The sequence below is a fragment of the Convolutriloba macropyga genome, chromosome 5 (assembly GCF_964194025.1).
Source record: "Convolutriloba macropyga chromosome 5, txConMacr16.3, whole genome shotgun sequence".
In the NCBI taxonomy this organism is placed as follows: domain Eukaryota; kingdom Metazoa; phylum Xenacoelomorpha; order Acoela; family Convolutidae; genus Convolutriloba; species Convolutriloba macropyga.
This window is the reverse complement of record NC_134472.1, coordinates 2,059,794-2,077,773: the sequence shown is the minus strand read 5'-3', so window position 1 is coordinate 2,077,773 and position 17,980 is coordinate 2,059,794. Positions and strand designations below refer to the sequence as shown.

Below are 17,980 nucleotides of genomic sequence, written 5' to 3'. Positions count from 1 at the left end.
GTTTTGAATGATATGGAAAGGTAGATCTTCTATTATTATAGTTTTCAGTTTAGTAGTCCAAGTTTTAAAAATACGACTGTGTTAATGAAGAATCAAGAAAAAAAAATTATCTGATGTTGTTCAATTGAATAGGTTACAATTATCTGGTTTTAGTTTCTTTCAAATTTTAAAAGAAGTTATGAAAATTCAAAAACCTTGTTCAATTGTCAGTAGAGCTATGGAAAACAAATTGTTAGGAATTAAAACCTAAATTATCAGTCAATTACTGTGCCAAAGCAAACCAGACATATTAACAATAATTCTATTTTCAGTTACTAGCTGAATATTTCTTTTGAAAAAAAAACAAAAATAAACAAAATTTGTTTGGTAGAATTGTCAACACTGTAGCTTTATGTTTTTGCAATTTTTATGTCTCCTCACAAAACCTCACAACAAAAACAAAACTTTCAGATATTTTTTTATTAATCAAGAAATGGAAATGGTTATTTTTTTGATATATCAGCGGGTGACTCGAAAAATTCATCTCAATCACTTAAAGTAAAATTTATACCAGTCTTAGATTGTTATTATGTAATTCTTTTAATCAAAAGCAGCAAACCAATTAAAAACAAATTGAAAATTTCATTTTTTTAAATCAAAAGCACTTCTTTGTTTTTTAAGATCAAAATATTATGACTCATTTCAAATCTGCGTGTACCAATTTAACCAATAAGCTAGAATAGCTTCGTGTTCGATTTTTTACCTGTAACTTTTTTAATTGTATTAAATCAAAAGACTTAAGCAATTGAGGTGTACTTTAAAGATGCTTAATAATCTTGGCAAAAGTATGCCAAGAGCAAACCTATAATCTAAACATTGGATCAAGTTCCACCGTTTTTCTTGCTTGATTTCTCAGTCGAATTTCTTACCCGTTTAATGTTGGGAACAGATGAACAGTGTCCCCAAATATGGACAGAAACAAAACCTAATTTGAGGCTAAGCTAAAATTTTCGTACCTCATTTCTGATAAAAAGTTATGAATAGTAGTATAGGGATCAAAGTAAAATTGTTAGTTCTCCAATATTTGTGTTTATACTGGAAAAATGTTCTGAAGTTTTCAATTTCTTTCTCTGCTGTTTTATTACATCTTATTACTAAATTTCTTTATTTTTGCTCAATAAGCTGTTCTATTTGTATCATTTGTATCTATTTGTATCTTTGCTGCTACCCAGGCTGAGATCCAGACCCAAAATTTCTTCTGATCAGACACTCCAGATCAAAATTACCGCTGACCGGTCTTTCCAGACAGAGAGGTTTTCTGATTAGACGCTCCAGAGCGAATTAATTCTGATCAGACCAACTCCAGACTATGGTCCAGAGTCAACCTCAGACCGTTGCCCAGACCATAATCAGAATTTTTGGGCCCAATTAACTTCTGCTCCGGCTCAATCTAGACCATCTTGCGCATATGATCAGATAAAATATTTATCGCTATATAATATATTCATTTCAAGAAAATTGATGTTTTCAGTAATATATTTAACGAAAGTAGAACCAGTTCTAGAAGTAATGCTAATGAAAAGAAAACCCAAGTGCCGGAAAAAAAATTATTGAGCATTCCGTTTTTTCATGCTTTTGACTTAATAGATGAACTTAGACATCTTTTCATAAAGACGTCTTTGTTTAATTTTATTCCAAATCTTTTTAAAAGTGGACCGGCAGTTGCTATCAGCTGAACCCCTTGATTGTGGTCAACTTCATCAGACTCTCGATGCAACGCTGATCAGAATGCAGCTGTTATGTTGACTCTTGTCAGAGACATCTAACAGAAAAAAAAAGAAAAAATAACTTGCTCAAATCGGCCTCTGATAAGGCTCTCCTGCGCGCGAAGCCGCCATTGATCAGAATTTCCACGCCCGCATTGATCTCTGATCAGATCATCTCCAGACAATGGTACAGACCGTAGTGCGCTCAAATAGCTGTACTCACCAGGTTGCTCGAGTGGGTCTGATCAGAGGACAATTTGGGTCTTGGCCTCAATCTGAGTACAACAAGCAATTTATGACTTTCTATGGATTTACGTTGATACGTGGACGAAACGAATTTGACCACTAACCGGTTTCTTGCTTATAAAATGATCTGTACCAAGTTTTACTTCTTAGAAACTATTAAAATTTCGCGTTCTTTTTTGTCATTACTAACAATTAATATCTGATGATTTTGTATCGAAATCGCTCAATAATTGCATATAAATATATTCCAGCTAGTTTCCTGTTTCTTACTTTATTTCATCAGCCTTTTTTCAAGTGTCAAAAAAGTCTGCTGGATTAAAAACACCAGATTTGATTATTTCTGCAGCTACAGGGTGTTTATTCAAAAGGGAAATTATTTTTCAAGGAAGGTTACGAATTACTTCTGATTTTCCTTTTCAACCCATATTTTTTCAACCCATTTCTTTTTCATTGATCTGAATTTTCTTTTCCAACCCATACTTATAAGCAAAATCTTGTGAACGGTCAAATAATAAGACCAAAAAGAAAATTGAAAGGCCGGCCACGAAGAGCAAAACCACGCACCTGTTTCGTTTTCTTGGCGCCTATAGAAAAATAATAACTACGTTTTATGACCCCAAGGCGTAATCTGAGATTGATTATCTTCTTAGAGCACAAGCAATGCTCAGTTTAACGCAAAAACAACTCCTCTACAGTGGTGTGAGTTGGTAAAACCATGCTACACTGCTTTGCAAATGATATCTCTAGTGTGTATTTTTCAATTTGCTGTTAAAAAGCTACTTATAATTAATTACACAAACGAAAGCTACTGACGTCTTTGTGTAGTTAAAGTTGATTACATACTTCTTCATAGTCAAAACTGTAGTCAAAAGTTAAATTGGTTTGAAAACATCAAGGTCTAAAAACTCACGTTAAGAAACATATCATGGCTTTTTATATAGACTAAATTAAGAACTGGCAATTTTCAACAAAAATACGTGTAGAAAGTTTAACTACACAGTTTTGATATACCTTTGGATTTCTTAAGCTAAATTCTGCGCAAATTTTTATCATATTTTCCCAAAAGCCTTTATTGCAAATTTACTATTTACGATCAACGACTCTCTTAAAAGTTTTGAAAAATTCCTTTTCCATTTCTTTTTAACGACAATTCAGTACAAATTTTCATACTTCGGATGCAACCTGCCTAACTTTTGGAAAAAATCATTTTTATTTCCAATAACAAAATAATTACCTTACTGCTGCCTCGAAGAAACTTTTGGGTGCCCATATTTATATTTTTTAGATAAAAGAAAGTTTTGGTTATAACTGAATACCGTTATCGGGTCGTTACTTTAGTTATGCTTGTTACATAAAACTCATGCCTTTTATACTAAAACTAATTTCTAGAATTTTTGTTTAAGACATCTCACATTTTCTGGTGGACGAATTTTTGTAGCATTAGCGGTGGGTAAAATTTTTAGTGTTACTGATTTTTTTATTGTCTGCAGTGATTTTTTTTCTCTGCATATACGAATAGAGTTATTACGCAACATGGGGTCAGAGAGGTCGCATTCTGTGTTCAGTGCGAACGTGAAGCTGGACCGATTCCTGCAGAGAGAAAAGGGTTTGATTGAGAGTTCAGCTGCAAATGTGAGGCAGGAGATTGCATGCCAGCAGAGACTGGCTTATTCCAGGTTCAGAAAGAGCTACTTCAAGGCAGAGTCCAATCATGCACAGCTCTACCTGGACAAGGTAATTAAATGAGTGGGAAAACCCCCGGTGTGCACGTGGCAAAAATAGGCTTCCAAATAACATTGCGGGGGAGGGGGGGGGGGGGGGGAGTTGGAGGAGAAAGTAGGTGTGAGGGTATTGGCTTGACGCCTTGTGCACAGTACTCGGATCGAGGACTTTCCACATAAACAACAGGGAGAAGAGTGGGAAAAGTAGGAAAAAAATTACACCGGTTAGTTAATTAATACAGCTTTAATTTTAAAAGTAAAGACTTTACCATTAAATCGAATCAGATTCAAACACACTCAAAAACTCACACACATTCTCTCACACACACAAACAGACAAGAAGAGACACGCAAAAACACATTCACTAACACACACATACACTCTTTCTCAAACAGAATTAAACATCCTCACGTACCTTTTTTTGAGGAGAATTCCCACGAAGCTCATGTCTTCCACCTAACTTCCATTACACGCAACCTAATGAAAGAGAGAAGCTCCCTGATCAAATCATAAGGCTGATAGGGGTTTATTTTAGTGAAAAAAATTGTTCAAGGCACTATCATAAATTTTAACGCTCAAAATTCAAGCAAAAAAGAAAAAAATGGGGAAAATTTGTCAAACAAAATAAGTGACTTTCGTGAACAACTGAAATTCGGAAAAACCCGGCTCGTAAGATTGCAGTAAATAGATCTAAACAGATTGTTAAAAAGAATACGACGGAGGAAATTGGGTTGCACTGACAATGAGAGGTAGATTTCTTTTTATCTGCCAAATAAAATATATCCTTCTCAGTTTCAGTTATGGACAAATGTTTGGTCCCTTTTAAGGTGACATGTGTTCAAAAGATAAAAATTTACAATTGCTGTACCAAACAAGGATTAAAAGTAAAATTCGTTTTTGTAGACATTTGTTCAATTGCTCTAAATGATTTTGTTTATCATAACACAGAAAAAATTCCTTATTTTTTCTCTATAAACTCATATGCTAACAGCAAATTTCGAATTTTTTTCAGACTTATTGTAAGAAAGAGAAATTTGAAGACTTCCCAGCAGAAGTTGATTCTATTTTTCAAAAATCTGACGAAACTTGCTAAACAGAAAAAGTTAGACTGGCATAAAATTTCCAATCCCCAAATATCTATAGAGGTTTTGGAAATCAAATAAGTACTCAATATAAAAATATAAGCTAGTACATCTTTATTTTACGCAAAAATAAGGTTAATTGTGAAATAAAATGAATTTGGATTTAAAGAGTGTAAGTATAACACAATCAATTTTTAGTTATAAAAAATTCATTGAAGTTGTTTTGGCCAACATTTTCAAAGCCTTTGTTTTTAGGCAAAATTTTTCAAGCGAAATGTAAGATACATTAAGGTAAGCATTGTATATTGCAAATAAACATGGCCGCTGAATAAATTTGTATCTGTGAAAATTCAGTCATTCCCGGACTTGAGTCGCAGAGCTTTTCAGCGCTGAACCAGCACATTTCAAGAGTAGAAACTTAATTCAGTTCTGAAACATTGTATCTCCAGAATATTTTAAGTTTCCTTATGTGCAGTATTTCTTCATTATGATTAAATTGAGGTCATAGAGTTGGCTCAGGCTAAACTTATTATATTATACTAAACAATCAGTAGTAGCTATACTTTTCATTGGAAATTCTAAACACTTGACAAAATTGGCAACTTAATATCATGATTTAAAAATAATTTTAAATGCGTCTACGTTTGAAAATTTAATAAATGGAGTTTTACAGTAAATGACCAGTAAATGACCTATAAGTGGGAAGGTGTCATTAGACTGATTCAGCGCTGATTTGCTCTGCCACCAAACTCCGGGTAAACTAATGTATTGACGCTTTTGGTTCAATTGGTTTTTTCACCCGGACCTACCCTACATTACTGAACCACACAAAAAACATCATGATTTTTAAACTGACAATTGCACTGTTCCTGTCCCACTTTGTAAATTTTAGTCTGTTTTTTTTTTAAATTTTTGAGTCATCAATTCAAATCATTATGAGCATGATGTTTTCTAGGCTCTGTTGCTCAACGGAGCATCAATAATTACAGTCTGCCGTTTATCTGAGCAGTACTAATTACCGAATGTCCTCACTATGTCCATGATCAAATACCGCCTGCTTTTGATCTGAATATAATTACCCGCACTATTTGCGTAAGTGGCTATTCAAAATTCTCTCTTATAATTTTCTCTCTCAATGGTTCCTTTAACTGAATTGACGCTTTTGGTTCAATTTGTTTTTTCACCCGGACCTACCCTACATTACTGAACCACACAAAAAAACATCATGTATCTCCAGAATATTTTAAGTTTCCTTATGTGCAGTAATTCTTCATTATGATTAAATTGAGGTCATAGAGTTGGCCCAGGCTAAACTTATTCTGTATAGTCTGAAAATTACTCATACCCCAAATTTAAGTCTGAGCAGAGTAATGTCATACTTTTGTAGCTTATAACTAGTAAATACTATAGTATTATACACACTATTTATATTTAGCTCAACAATTTCATGTATAAATTTGAAACACACACGGGTAATTAAAAAGTCAACATGACAAGATAAAACTGAAATGAAAAGGCAATTAAAAGGAAGTTGATCTGAGTTTAACACTAATGTGTTGATCTGAGTTTAAAACTAGTCGGGTTTAGCTCAGACCATGAGTTCATACTGCAGTCAGTAGTAGCTATACTTTTCATTGGAAATTCTAAACACTTGACAAAATTGGCAACTTAATATTATGATTTAAAAATAATTTTAAATGTGTCTACGTTTGAAAATTTAATAAATGGAGTTTTACAGTAAATGACCTATAAGTGGGAAGGTGCTTTAAAGGAAAAGTTAAAATGCAAAAGACAAAAAGAAAGACACCATCTTTCAACTTCAGGACGAGAAACGAGAAATAGACAGAGTAATAGAACTGGAGCGTGATTATGGTAACAATGCCATTGCATACAGACGCATGCTGGCAAATAGAGTGGCCACTGCACCCTCTGTCATAGCCAGGACACTCTTAACTCCTGCGTCTGCCAAGAGTCGACCTCAGACCAAACAGAGCTCAAGAACAGATCGCAGTGCAAAGACCAAATCCGATCAGCCAAACTCGGTTAGTAACATCTCTTTTCAAATTCTCGGTAAGCTATTTTTTTCTCAATTTTTTTTATTTCTTGGAAATACTCAGTTAGAGATATTTCACTTGTCTATTTTATTTTGGGACATGTATTGTTCAAGCCATGATGAGACATTTGTCGGGTTTTATTAGGACTTTACCTTTTGTAGTTGATATGTAGAGAAGCAGCACTTTTTCTGACCGTTTTTGTCTTGTCTTGACCACCTAGACTACATTCGGAATTCTGAGAAGACCACGCTCGAATCAAATGGTTCACGAAAAAACTTAAGGCTGATTTTAGTTTATCTTCAGCTATACCCGAGGCCGAGGTGTAAACGCTAAAAATCGCAAAATTAGAAAAAATTGGCGTTGAATGCGTTGGTATTTATGTAAGATCAACGCTTGAGCGTAGATCTTACATAAATGCAACTTATTAAATGCCAATCCTACATATTTTGAGTTGAATTTAGCGTAGATTCGATATAATTTGCGTAGAAACTAGTGTAGATCTTACATATCTTGAGTTAAATTTAGCTTAGATCTTATATAAATTCAACGCATTTATTGCCAATCTTACACATTTTGCGTTGAATTTAGTGTGGCTCTTACGAATTTTGCGTTGAATTTAGTGTAGATCGTACATATTCTGCGTAAAAGGTAGGCAGGTACAATTTTTTTGCGATTTTTTCAAAAGAAAAATAGAGACCGGTTGCGTGCAAGAGAAACTGAAAAGAAATGCAAAGAGAGAAAGGTGGAAAAAAATGAACAAACATCAAATAAGATTTAACCTCAATTCAACGCAAAATTATGTAATGTCATTGCTAAATTCAATAGGAAATTATATAAGATCTACGCCTAGAAATGCCAAAATGATGTTACAGTCCGATTTGTAAAGAGTTCGGTTCTTAAGAAAAGTAAGGTTCTATGGCACAATGGTACAATAGGCGACAAGCAATCATGAGGTGAGTGGTTCGAGTCCCATACCCAGAGTTCTACGCGTTCATTTTATGTAAAATCAACGATAAATTCAACTAAAAATATGCAAGATCTACGCTAAATTCAACGCAAAATATGTAAGATCTACGCTATATTCAACGCAAAATATGTAAGATCTACGCTATATTCAACGCAAAATATGTAATGTAAGATCTACGCTATATTCAACGCAAAATATGTAAGATCTACGCTATATTCAACGCAAAATATGTAAGATCTACGCTATATTCAACGCAAAATATGTAAGATCTACGCTATATTCAACGAAAAATATGTAATGTAAGATCTACGCTATATTCAACGCAAAATATGTATAATCTACGCTATATTCAACGCAAAATATGTAAGATCTACGCTATATTCAACGCAATCAACGCAAAGTTATGTAAGAAAATTGCGATGAGTTTTCCGACTTGTCAACGCTAGTTACCGCTTATCTTACATAAACTTGGCAACTCGGTTTTGCAGCTTGAATTTTTCGTTACCAGATTTGCTTGTCGACTTTAGCTGGTACAAAATAGATTTCGATCGAAAACGGCCAGAAACAATATTTGTTCTCCAGAGATCAATAAAAATTTGTCGAAAATAGTTATTGGGATGAAAGAAGGCACGGTACACCAAAAGAAATTCTTTTTAGTAAAAAATTGATTCACCATAAAATTAGACAGAGATCGCTCCAACCCATAAATTCTTGTTTTCATTACGCCGCGTAAATGCTGCATTTTCAATCAATAAACCAATAAAAACACAGAATAGGTAATTTTTTAAACATACATACCTGACAGATCTATGCACTTGAACTAAGACCTAACTGTTTTATCATAAAAAAAATCGGAATGACAGGAAACAGTTTGTTTATCAATAAAACAAAAAATACTGTTTCATCTGATTTAATTGTAGTTCTCAATTTGAATAAAAAGTATGAGCAAATGTAGCAACAACCTAAAAAAATTCGAGTTAAAGATACAAACATGCCATGTTTAAAATGGGGACTAGGTAAAGCATAAAAATTACCTAACCTAGTTTGAGAAAAACTTTAATTACTGGTTCGTTAATTTTATATTATTTATTGCTACCACATATTGTTTTTTTTTCAGTTGTTAAGGGGAGATTATTGAAGATAAAATGGTTTCAAAATTCTATTGATAGTTTGTGTTTTTTTAAAAAAGTAATTGAGAACCATTTTTGTCAAAAAATATTAGTCTCCTAATTTTTCCACTACAGAAGTTTTGGGCTCTAAAAAACGTATAGGCTCTTAACATAACTCAACATATAAGCTCTGAAAAACTCACTCCTGGCAACAGGGTTTTTACAGCGGTCAGTTAAATTAGTTGCGTAAACAAGTATACGTTTAGCATAATCCTCTTTTAACAACAAAAATTATAGTACGTTTGTGGCTACTAGTTGCCAATGTTTATTTTGGCCAGCAAAAAGCTATGCAAAATTAGTGAAGGCAAAAACAGCAATTAACGGAAAAACAATCAGTTAAATTCCGTGTAAAATAAAAAAGGTTGTTTACCTTGTTTTGTTATTATTGCTTTGTTATTTTTAAGAAACTATAAGAAACTTTAATTCTAAAAATAAATATAAAAACTTTAAGTTTTGATAAAAGATTATCACAATCAAATATTGGAGAATGTCTAATAACGTGTATCTGCTTTTTAAGTAGAGGGTTCAATTTTCTCCGCTTGACTTGTTGTCTCCTTTTGACTGTTTTCCTATTTTTCAGGTAGTTTTTCTATGTTTTCATGTTTTCCTTCACCCAAGAATTTCGTTTGGTCACTAAGAACTTAATTCTCAATTTGAGCATGTGAAATTGACACCAATTGTAAAAGACTCACCTATTTCACAGAGATGACCATTATAGGGCAACCCGTCGATCAAAAAACCAACATCTGATACAACAACCAAACAAAAAAGTGAGAAGTCAGAATTTGAAAGGGACAACAGCAATGCTAATGGACAAACGAGAACTCAAAAAGTGTTCCTAACAGAGACTAACTTAATCAACAACAGAAAAGGAGAAGACAGCCTAATTCAATCAAATACAAAAAGCGACAGTGAAAACTCCAAAACAAAACCAAGACCAAAAACATCCACCTTGACCAAATCGAATAGCTTTGCCACGCTGGGGTCCCGACCATCACAACGCAAACAAGAATCGTTGGACGCTATGGCGAGAGAATTAGAAGACTACAAGCTGAAAGATGCCGTCACCTATGTGAGGTACAAAAATCCAAGAACTTATGAGTTTTCTTTGAACCTATTATTTAATTATTACAATCATTAAGTTAAACATCATAAAGTACAATAAAAAATAATAAAATACAGGATTAAAGGCAAACCAAAAAAAAGTTAAAAGGCGGCGAAGTTTTCAGACATTTTTGTTTTTTCAAATAGCAAGACTGACATTAGAGAATTTGTCTGCAAGATTCTTCGTTCAATTCGATTATTCGATTGCACTTTGTAATTACTTCAGTGGAAATCATTAATCTGGACCCTGTACTCATAATAACCCATTAAACCTTTACGTCGAATCCTGCCGAGGAGACCCGACAATTTTAATATTTCATGGAAGAAAAACGAGAGGCAGGCAAATCTTAAAATGAGAGCTAAAAATGAGTGAACTATCTTATTTCAGTATAAAGTCTACAAGGAGGCTCGATAATGTGCGTTGACACATGATGTTCCGACCTGAGCTCATCTACATTTTTGACTTATATGTCAACCAAATGAAGAGATAATCAAAAACAAAAGTTTGAGTTAAAAAAATCCTTACACATCCAAACAACTAATTGAATTACATAACGCCGTGACTCTTTAAAGCGCTCACGAGATCTGCCATTAAAAGGACTACGAGAAAAACAAACAAACAACAAAATTTTCACGGCAAAACTCAATATCTATATTTAAAAGCACCTTGTAACAACGTCAAAATGCAATCAGCTAAAACCTTAGCTACACAAATTTAATCTTTCTCAACTACCCGACAGATGGGATTTTTCATTAATGGGACCATGTAACAAGTTGACAAAAAGAAATAATGAGCCAAAATTCAAAAATCAATCAACATTTTTGAAAACGTTACATAACTTCATACGTCTAAAAAACCCTAGGCCTTTAATGAAATCGTTCATGATAAAGTAAAAAAAAATCATTACGAAAACGATAGGACCTGTATTTGTTTAGACTAAGCCATAGAAACGAAGTAAAGATACAGAAAGACTAAAAAAATTGCGAAAACACAAATTATTGAAGGCATTAAAATCGTAAGCTTTATCTGAATAGCGTTTCTCTTATTTCAATTATTATCTGTACTAATATAGCTAAAATTATACTGAACAATTAAATAATTTCAATCAGTCTTTATTTAAATATCTTTGAGATTTTTCATTACGCGAATAAGCTTAAAAACGTCATTCTAGAAAAGAAAAACAAAAACTAAAAAATTTAAAAATTTTTTGAAAACGAATAATATCATAAATTTTAAGGCTATTCGCTATAATCTGACTGCATTGAGTAACATCATCTATTTAATCTTCAATTAGAAAGTCATGAGACCTCTCAGCGTTTTAGGACGACAAAAAGAACAACAACAGTCAAAAACAGCAAAGTATAATAAAGAGAGAGAACAGTGTCGAAGCCATTAAAACGTGAAATTTTCAGTAAAAATTTTCCATCTTCAATTATTTTTTAACAGCAATGGGATGCATCTTAGCTTAAAAATTGACTTCCAAAAATCAACAAATATCAACAAGTATATCAAAACCACGAAATTTTTACGAAAAACTCGCAATATCAACGACATCAAGTTCAATAGGTTTCAAAGTCAATCAATAAATTGAAAAGTGCGAGAAGAAATTGTCATTCAAACCACAATATTTCCTCTGAAAACTTTCTCCAAGATCCATTGAACATTTTTCTAAGCAAATGGAACCAATATTATTATAAAAATATAAGATTTCAAAAGCAACCAAAATAATGATAAAAAGTATTCAAAAATTTAAAAAGAATTATGAAAACTCGTGGCGTCTAAGTCATAAAACCAATAATTAAAAGTCAAAATCGCTGTTAATTTAAATTTGGCTGCAGCAGAAAGGAAGGAGGACCTGTCTTTACTGAAAATGACATAGAGTATATAGAGTCAAAAAAATGTTTAAGATCGGTTAATGTTAAAAAAAAAAATCGAAAATTATTCTTAATGTCTTAACAGCCATTAGTTTTCCAATCAGAGCACTAGATGTGTTTACTTAATGCTCATTAAGGAGCCTTTTGCACTTTTAGTTAACAAGTCTATGCTATAGGACTTCAAAAATCTAGTAAAATCTCAAAAAGAAAAATTTCATTCAAAATTACGAAAAGTCAGAGTAGAAGCCAAAAGAAAACAAGTGCGATCCCTCCAAAACGTATTGTTTTCATTCGGCTTCATTTGACTTTAAGTGAGGTTCGCCATTAACGGAATCTTGATATGGAAAGTGACTAGTCTATAATTGACTTTAAAAAACAAAAAGAGCGAAAAGTTTTCTAAAAAAAACAGCTCTCAAAAAAGGTACAGACTCATTACAAGCGTCAACGGTACTGAAATAAATCAACTTTCAAAGGTAGTGGTTGCGTCTTACAGACTATAATTAAAAGGAGTTATTACAAGTAAGATTTGTCCAATTTTACAGTATATTAACACAGAGAGGAGACCGGACTGAGTAAAAAGAGAAGGAGAAAAGAGTATATTTAGTTATTTAGTACTCAGGTACTGGTACCTGTAACGACTACGAAAATCTTACGGGCAAGTTGGAATTGAAACGATTCTGGTTTATTCCAGGTACCCGTACAGTGGCGATGCCTACTCAAGGGTGAGTAAAAGAATGGGAAAGTACATCTGTCGACCACAGGAGGTGTCAAACAAGGAAGTCATCGATGGTGTAGAACAGATCAGGTCAGCAAAATTTAATTTCTATTATTCGCTAAATTTTTCTACACTTTTTTGGATCATAAGCAATGATCAGTGAAAAATTCAATTGAAATTAGTTTTTTTTTAAAAATTAATTTGCCATACATAGTTTCCAATAACGTACATATTTGGAAAGCAAACTGCAGAAAGATCCTTAAAGATAGTGCATATGTGGAAGCCGGAGTATTGTGATTGGTAAGGTGTAAGGTGTGGGCAGCTGAATCATGGCTCAATATGCCCTCTCGAAGTCGACCATAGACTGACCAATGTTGGCTGTAACAGTGTCCACGTTCATGTGTCAAGCACAGGCAGCCTCTAATCGGGCCATTTGGCTTGTACGCGGGAGCTATCGTGCACCCAAATTAGAGGGCTTGAAAAGTTTATAGTCGCACTATAGTCTGGACAATGGTCGCACAAAAGTAGAAAAGCCTTGGGTCTGCAACGACTTGATCAGAAGGCTAATTCTGAAAAATAGTCTAATAATGACCCGTATCTAAGGATCAGTGATAATTAGGACTGATTCGGAACAATTTCAGAGAGTCTTTAAATTTCAGTAATGATTGAGAAGGATTTCAGAACCAACTGTGAAGTGATTTCTGAATTTCTCTGAATCTGGGCAAAATTCAGAGAAAATATTCAGCATAACTCTGAAACCGAAGGTAATTCAAAATCTGTCGCTGAATTAGCTCTGAATCAGACAAACTCAGTGCAAAAAGTGGCCTGAATTGGACTGTGACTCTAGTGAATTTGCCTTAGAGATAGGTACGGGAGGGTAAAAAATAAAATTAAATAACGAAGCCTCGTGTCAGAGCATTTCAGAACTGATTCATTAGAATCCAATGGTGAAACGTTAAATCAGTACTGAGTCAGAGTGACCTAAGTGCGTGCGACCATTGTCGAAACCTTTGTGTGATTTAAATCTCACAAAGATTGCACAAAACTCTAATTAGAGACCAACATAAAATCGACTTATTTTGGCCGATCGATATAATCATCGTAGAGAGTTGTGAGTGGTATCATTAAAAAGCCTGGTCAGCTTAGAATATGGAATCAAAAAGATTTTTTCAATTTTCGATTTTTATAGGGAGTTATCGAGATTTAAAGTTTTGTGAATATTAGACGTAATCCAGCTGTCCTTAATCATTTTTGGTATTTTTGACCTAATTTTGGTCAATTTTGCTAAAATTTGTACAAAATAATAACTGTAGTGTTATTTATTTTTATCTCTAAAGATGCATCTCCAAATTTGCATTTTTTAGCCTACTTGTTTTAATTTTGCTGGAAGTAGTATCCTTAAAACTGCAGCCATATTCTTTTTAAGCTGACAAACGGAATAGTTCTACACTCACTATCTTTGAGGGTCTTCTGGAATTATAATTTCGCAAATTAAAACAATAATTATACAAAATGCTTCTTTATTTTTGACAAACTGAAATTTTTTGTTTTTTAAAAATCGATCTTTTTCGCGATCATTTGAAAAAATGAGAATTTTGTTAGACGCGCAGCAACATCTGGGCTGACTTTTATCTCGCCATGGATTCCTATGACTAAAAAATTTTTAGATTTTAATAGGGCGCGAATTTTTTTTTAAAAATATTTCCGCTATGTGAATGTTTCTTCGTAATTTTTTTCTTACTTAGAAACTTTTTCTCTTACAAGAATCTTAAATCAGAGCTCAATTAATGAGTCTCAGCGAGTCTCAAGGAGATTATATTATGCTTTCAGAGTTAAGCGCATGGTTTTTATGGATCTGAGCAAATGTTTCCGTAAAAAAGTTTTTGTTTACTTCTTGAAATTTGATTTCATTCGATATGTTTTATGTAGCCCCTTGACTTATTGTCCCCAGTCAAAGATCCACTTAGTTCTTAGGAGGTATAAATGAACTCTGACACTTCTTTAAGTAGTTATCTAATGTCTGTTATGTTTTTGAATATATTTGTTTTGAGAAAACATCGGTTAATTTTTAAAATTTGCCACTATTTTATCTTATTTCTTTCAATTTCGGGCGCCGTCTCAGTCAAACCATTCTTTAACCGATTTAATTAAACCGTTTAATTTAATTTAAACAGATAAATTAATTTCTGTAACTAATTGTCTAGTATCGTTTAGTAGGGAAAATGCACAGCGTCTGAAAAAGGCGTGAATATGTTGTTTTTGTTATATAGTTTATGCTCGAGTCACAGTTATCTCGCAAAATTTTATGGGTTTTTTTTGTTTTTGCCTATGTTTGTCTTTATTGTTGTTGTTATCCGCCATACTCCTAATAACGACAAGTCTCAATTGTTTTTCCAGCTCGAATAACTCAACAGTTAAAGTTTTCAGTTTATAGCTGTCTGTTTTAATGACTTTAAAATTGGAATAAAAATTTTTTTTTTCAACTGTATCCTTTTTTTGCTTTCCTTTTCTTAGCCATGTAACTAAATCTCACTAATTAGAAATCCCAATTACTTTTGATGATTCAAACGCTTTTTTGCGCTTGGTTATATTTTGTGACTGATTGCTTCGACCATTAATTTCATAAAACTTCTCGAGAATTCTATACTGTTCAATTCCTGGCTTTTTTTCTTGTCTTATCTACGTCGTCCTTTTAAAAAGAAGAGTCGTTGATCTGAAAATGAAGAGAGTGACAAATTTAAGTTCTTGCAGGTAACATTTTATAATTATAGTGCTTTGAACAGTGTGATCTCGTAAAATTGTTTGAAGTTTTGGATTCGTTATATGTTTGTTATTATTTTGTGGGGTCTTGATTTAGTTTCATTTTTAACAAGCCCAATTGGCTTCCTGAGGCATTGCACCTTAATTCATTGCTGTTTGTTGAAATCTAATTTCTGATATGACTTTTGATGATATTTGTTTTCATAAACATAATTGGGTTTTTGAGCTTCGTCGTTTTTTAAATAATTTTTGTTCAATTTGTAGCTCAGTGTCGATAAACACTGGTCACAACCCGTTTTCAATGAACTAAAATTTAATCTCTATAACGGTTTTAGCTTCAAACATTTGTTCCATGGTTTTGTTACTACTGTTACTACGAGATTTTTAAAAATATTTGAGCTTCTTTTTATTTGTACATTCTATAGAATTTTTGTTTTCTTTTTAATTTATAACAATAATCGAAAGTCCGATTGGCTTAGAAATTTTGCACAATAAAACATCGGATAATGACATGTCTCAATTGCTTCCCATGGAGATATAAATGAACATTTTAGTGATTTCAGTGAAATTAATTCTTTTCAAAATTAGAAACGTATTTTTGAACGCAACCCTTTGCTCTTTTTTGTCGACATGTTAACCAGTCGCATTGCGGACAAGACAAAGATTTTTTCCAATGAAGTATAGGTTAAATTGTTTCGTTTAGTTTCAGCAGTTTCAAGTTTGATTTTGTTATTATTTTATATTTTATAGAAATCGATTTTCGGTCGTAAATAATGTTTGTTTTTTGATATTTATTATTCTCCTTTCTAGTAGTCCTATTATCAACGTTCACTGGTCCTCTTGGGTGGCATTATTGTTTTAAATTGGTTCTTTATGGAACGATATGTATATTTTTGAAAGTTTTCTATCTCTTCATCTTTTGGTAGCCAATTAAGTCAAGAATGTGGATGAGCGGGGTCGGAACCTTATATGCGTAGGCACATTGCCGAGCCTCCTTGTTGGCCTTTTCATTTGATTTATAAATTTGCTGATTCAAAATCAAAGTTCAATTCATTCGAAATAAATATTGGTAATAGTTTTATCATATAGTTTTTGGCTAACACGAACATTTCTTTGTCAATCATTTCAACGGTCTGATCAAAAGGAAGCTTGTGGGCTACACGAAAGTTGAAAGATTTGAAAGTTTTGGGCTTGAGTAAAAAAAATCTGATCAAAGGACGCTTGGGTCTGATCAGAGGCTGGTACATTTGACAAAGGTAGCATTATTTATGGGGTCCAAGGAAGTCAACAGAGCTCATTGACCTGGCGGTGTCTGATCGGAGGACAGGGTGAGGAAATTGTCGGATAAGCATTTGCTCGAGTCGGGCAGTCGTGGAGAAAAGTGATATCTTCATCTGGGTCTTTATTTTTAATGCTCTCCTCAGCTGATTTTGTCAAAGCCTGAATAGAAATAAGATTATATCAACAGAATCTGTTTATTTTAGATACAATATTTGTTCATTCTAGAGAAAGTGACACTCTGAAGCAACATCGAGAAGCTATCAAGCGCTCCAATTTTGAAGAGCGGATAGCCAGACTGGCCAAAGACGTGGAAAATCATCTCAAAATGGATGCTGAAACTTCTCCTGGGGGAGGGGCTGCCATGGACTTTGTAGGAGAGGAAACAATGCGACGGGTCAGGGCTAGAAGGGTTACCCAAATGCAGCCCACTCCAGACGATTCAGTTGAAAGACATTGTGGAGTCTTTGCAAGGATTCCTAGGAGCCATACATTTTCAAACTGGACTTTGGATTGATACCCAAGTCGAGGTGGCCAGACCGAATTGAGCTCTGATCAGAGACCATCTTCGAGCGCACACATGTTCTCGGTGCGCTCGGATTACATGGCTTCGAGGGCACTGTTGTCTGGACAATGGTCTGGAACTTGCCTGATCAGAAGCCACTTTGGTCTGAGACGGTCTGATCAGAGGTCATTTTGGTCTGGGACGGTTTGATCAGAGGCAGTTTCAGGCGCACACTAGTCTGATCAGAGGCCGATTCGAGCGCACACTAGTCTGACCAATTCGAGCGAATTTTTTTCAAGTTTTTTTTGTTTTGTTACTGACTTTTGTTGTCTCTCGTAAGGGTCAACAATAAAACAGCATTCTGATCAGAGCTCCATCTGAAAAGATTTTGAATCAAAGTAGATCAAGACGTTTTTATGCAAAGCTGTCTAAGTTCATTTAATCAGATAAAAGCATAAATAAATGGCATACTCAATAATTTTTTTGAGTTTCTTTTGTTTTATTTTCATTAGCTTTTAGGATTGGCTTTTCGTTAGTTGAATATAAGATTGACAACATCGATTTTCACGAAATGAATATATTATAACGATATTGAGAGATTTGTTCATGTTCAATATCATTCTCTGATCAGACTATTTCGAACGCACTTTAGACTAAACAGAGGCAACTTCGAGCGCACTTTTGTCTGATCATAGGCAATTTTGAGCGCACTTCAGTCTGATCAGAGGTTATTTCAAGCGCATTTCAGTCTGATCAGAG

The 17,980-nt window shown here is 33.6% G+C and overlaps 2 protein-coding genes across 2 annotated transcripts in view; one reads left to right on the top strand and one right to left on the bottom strand.

Moving 5' to 3' along the window:
• Nucleotides 1-17,980, bottom strand: part of LOC142339039 (calcineurin B homologous protein 1-like) — a 416,603-nt gene that overhangs the window by 137,248 nt on the left and 261,375 nt on the right. The gene's annotated exons all lie outside the window — the stretch shown is intronic.
• LOC142339035 (uncharacterized) lies at nt 2,793-17,319 on the top strand. The gene is made up of 5 exons (XM_075388661.1): nt 2,793-3,725; nt 6,618-6,836; nt 9,703-10,061; nt 12,655-12,768; nt 16,945-17,319. Exons 1-5 carry the CDS (start codon nt 3,525-3,527, stop codon nt 17,231-17,233), a joined length of 1,182 nt encoding a protein of 393 aa, XP_075244776.1. The 5' UTR covers nt 2,793-3,524; the 3' UTR covers nt 17,234-17,319.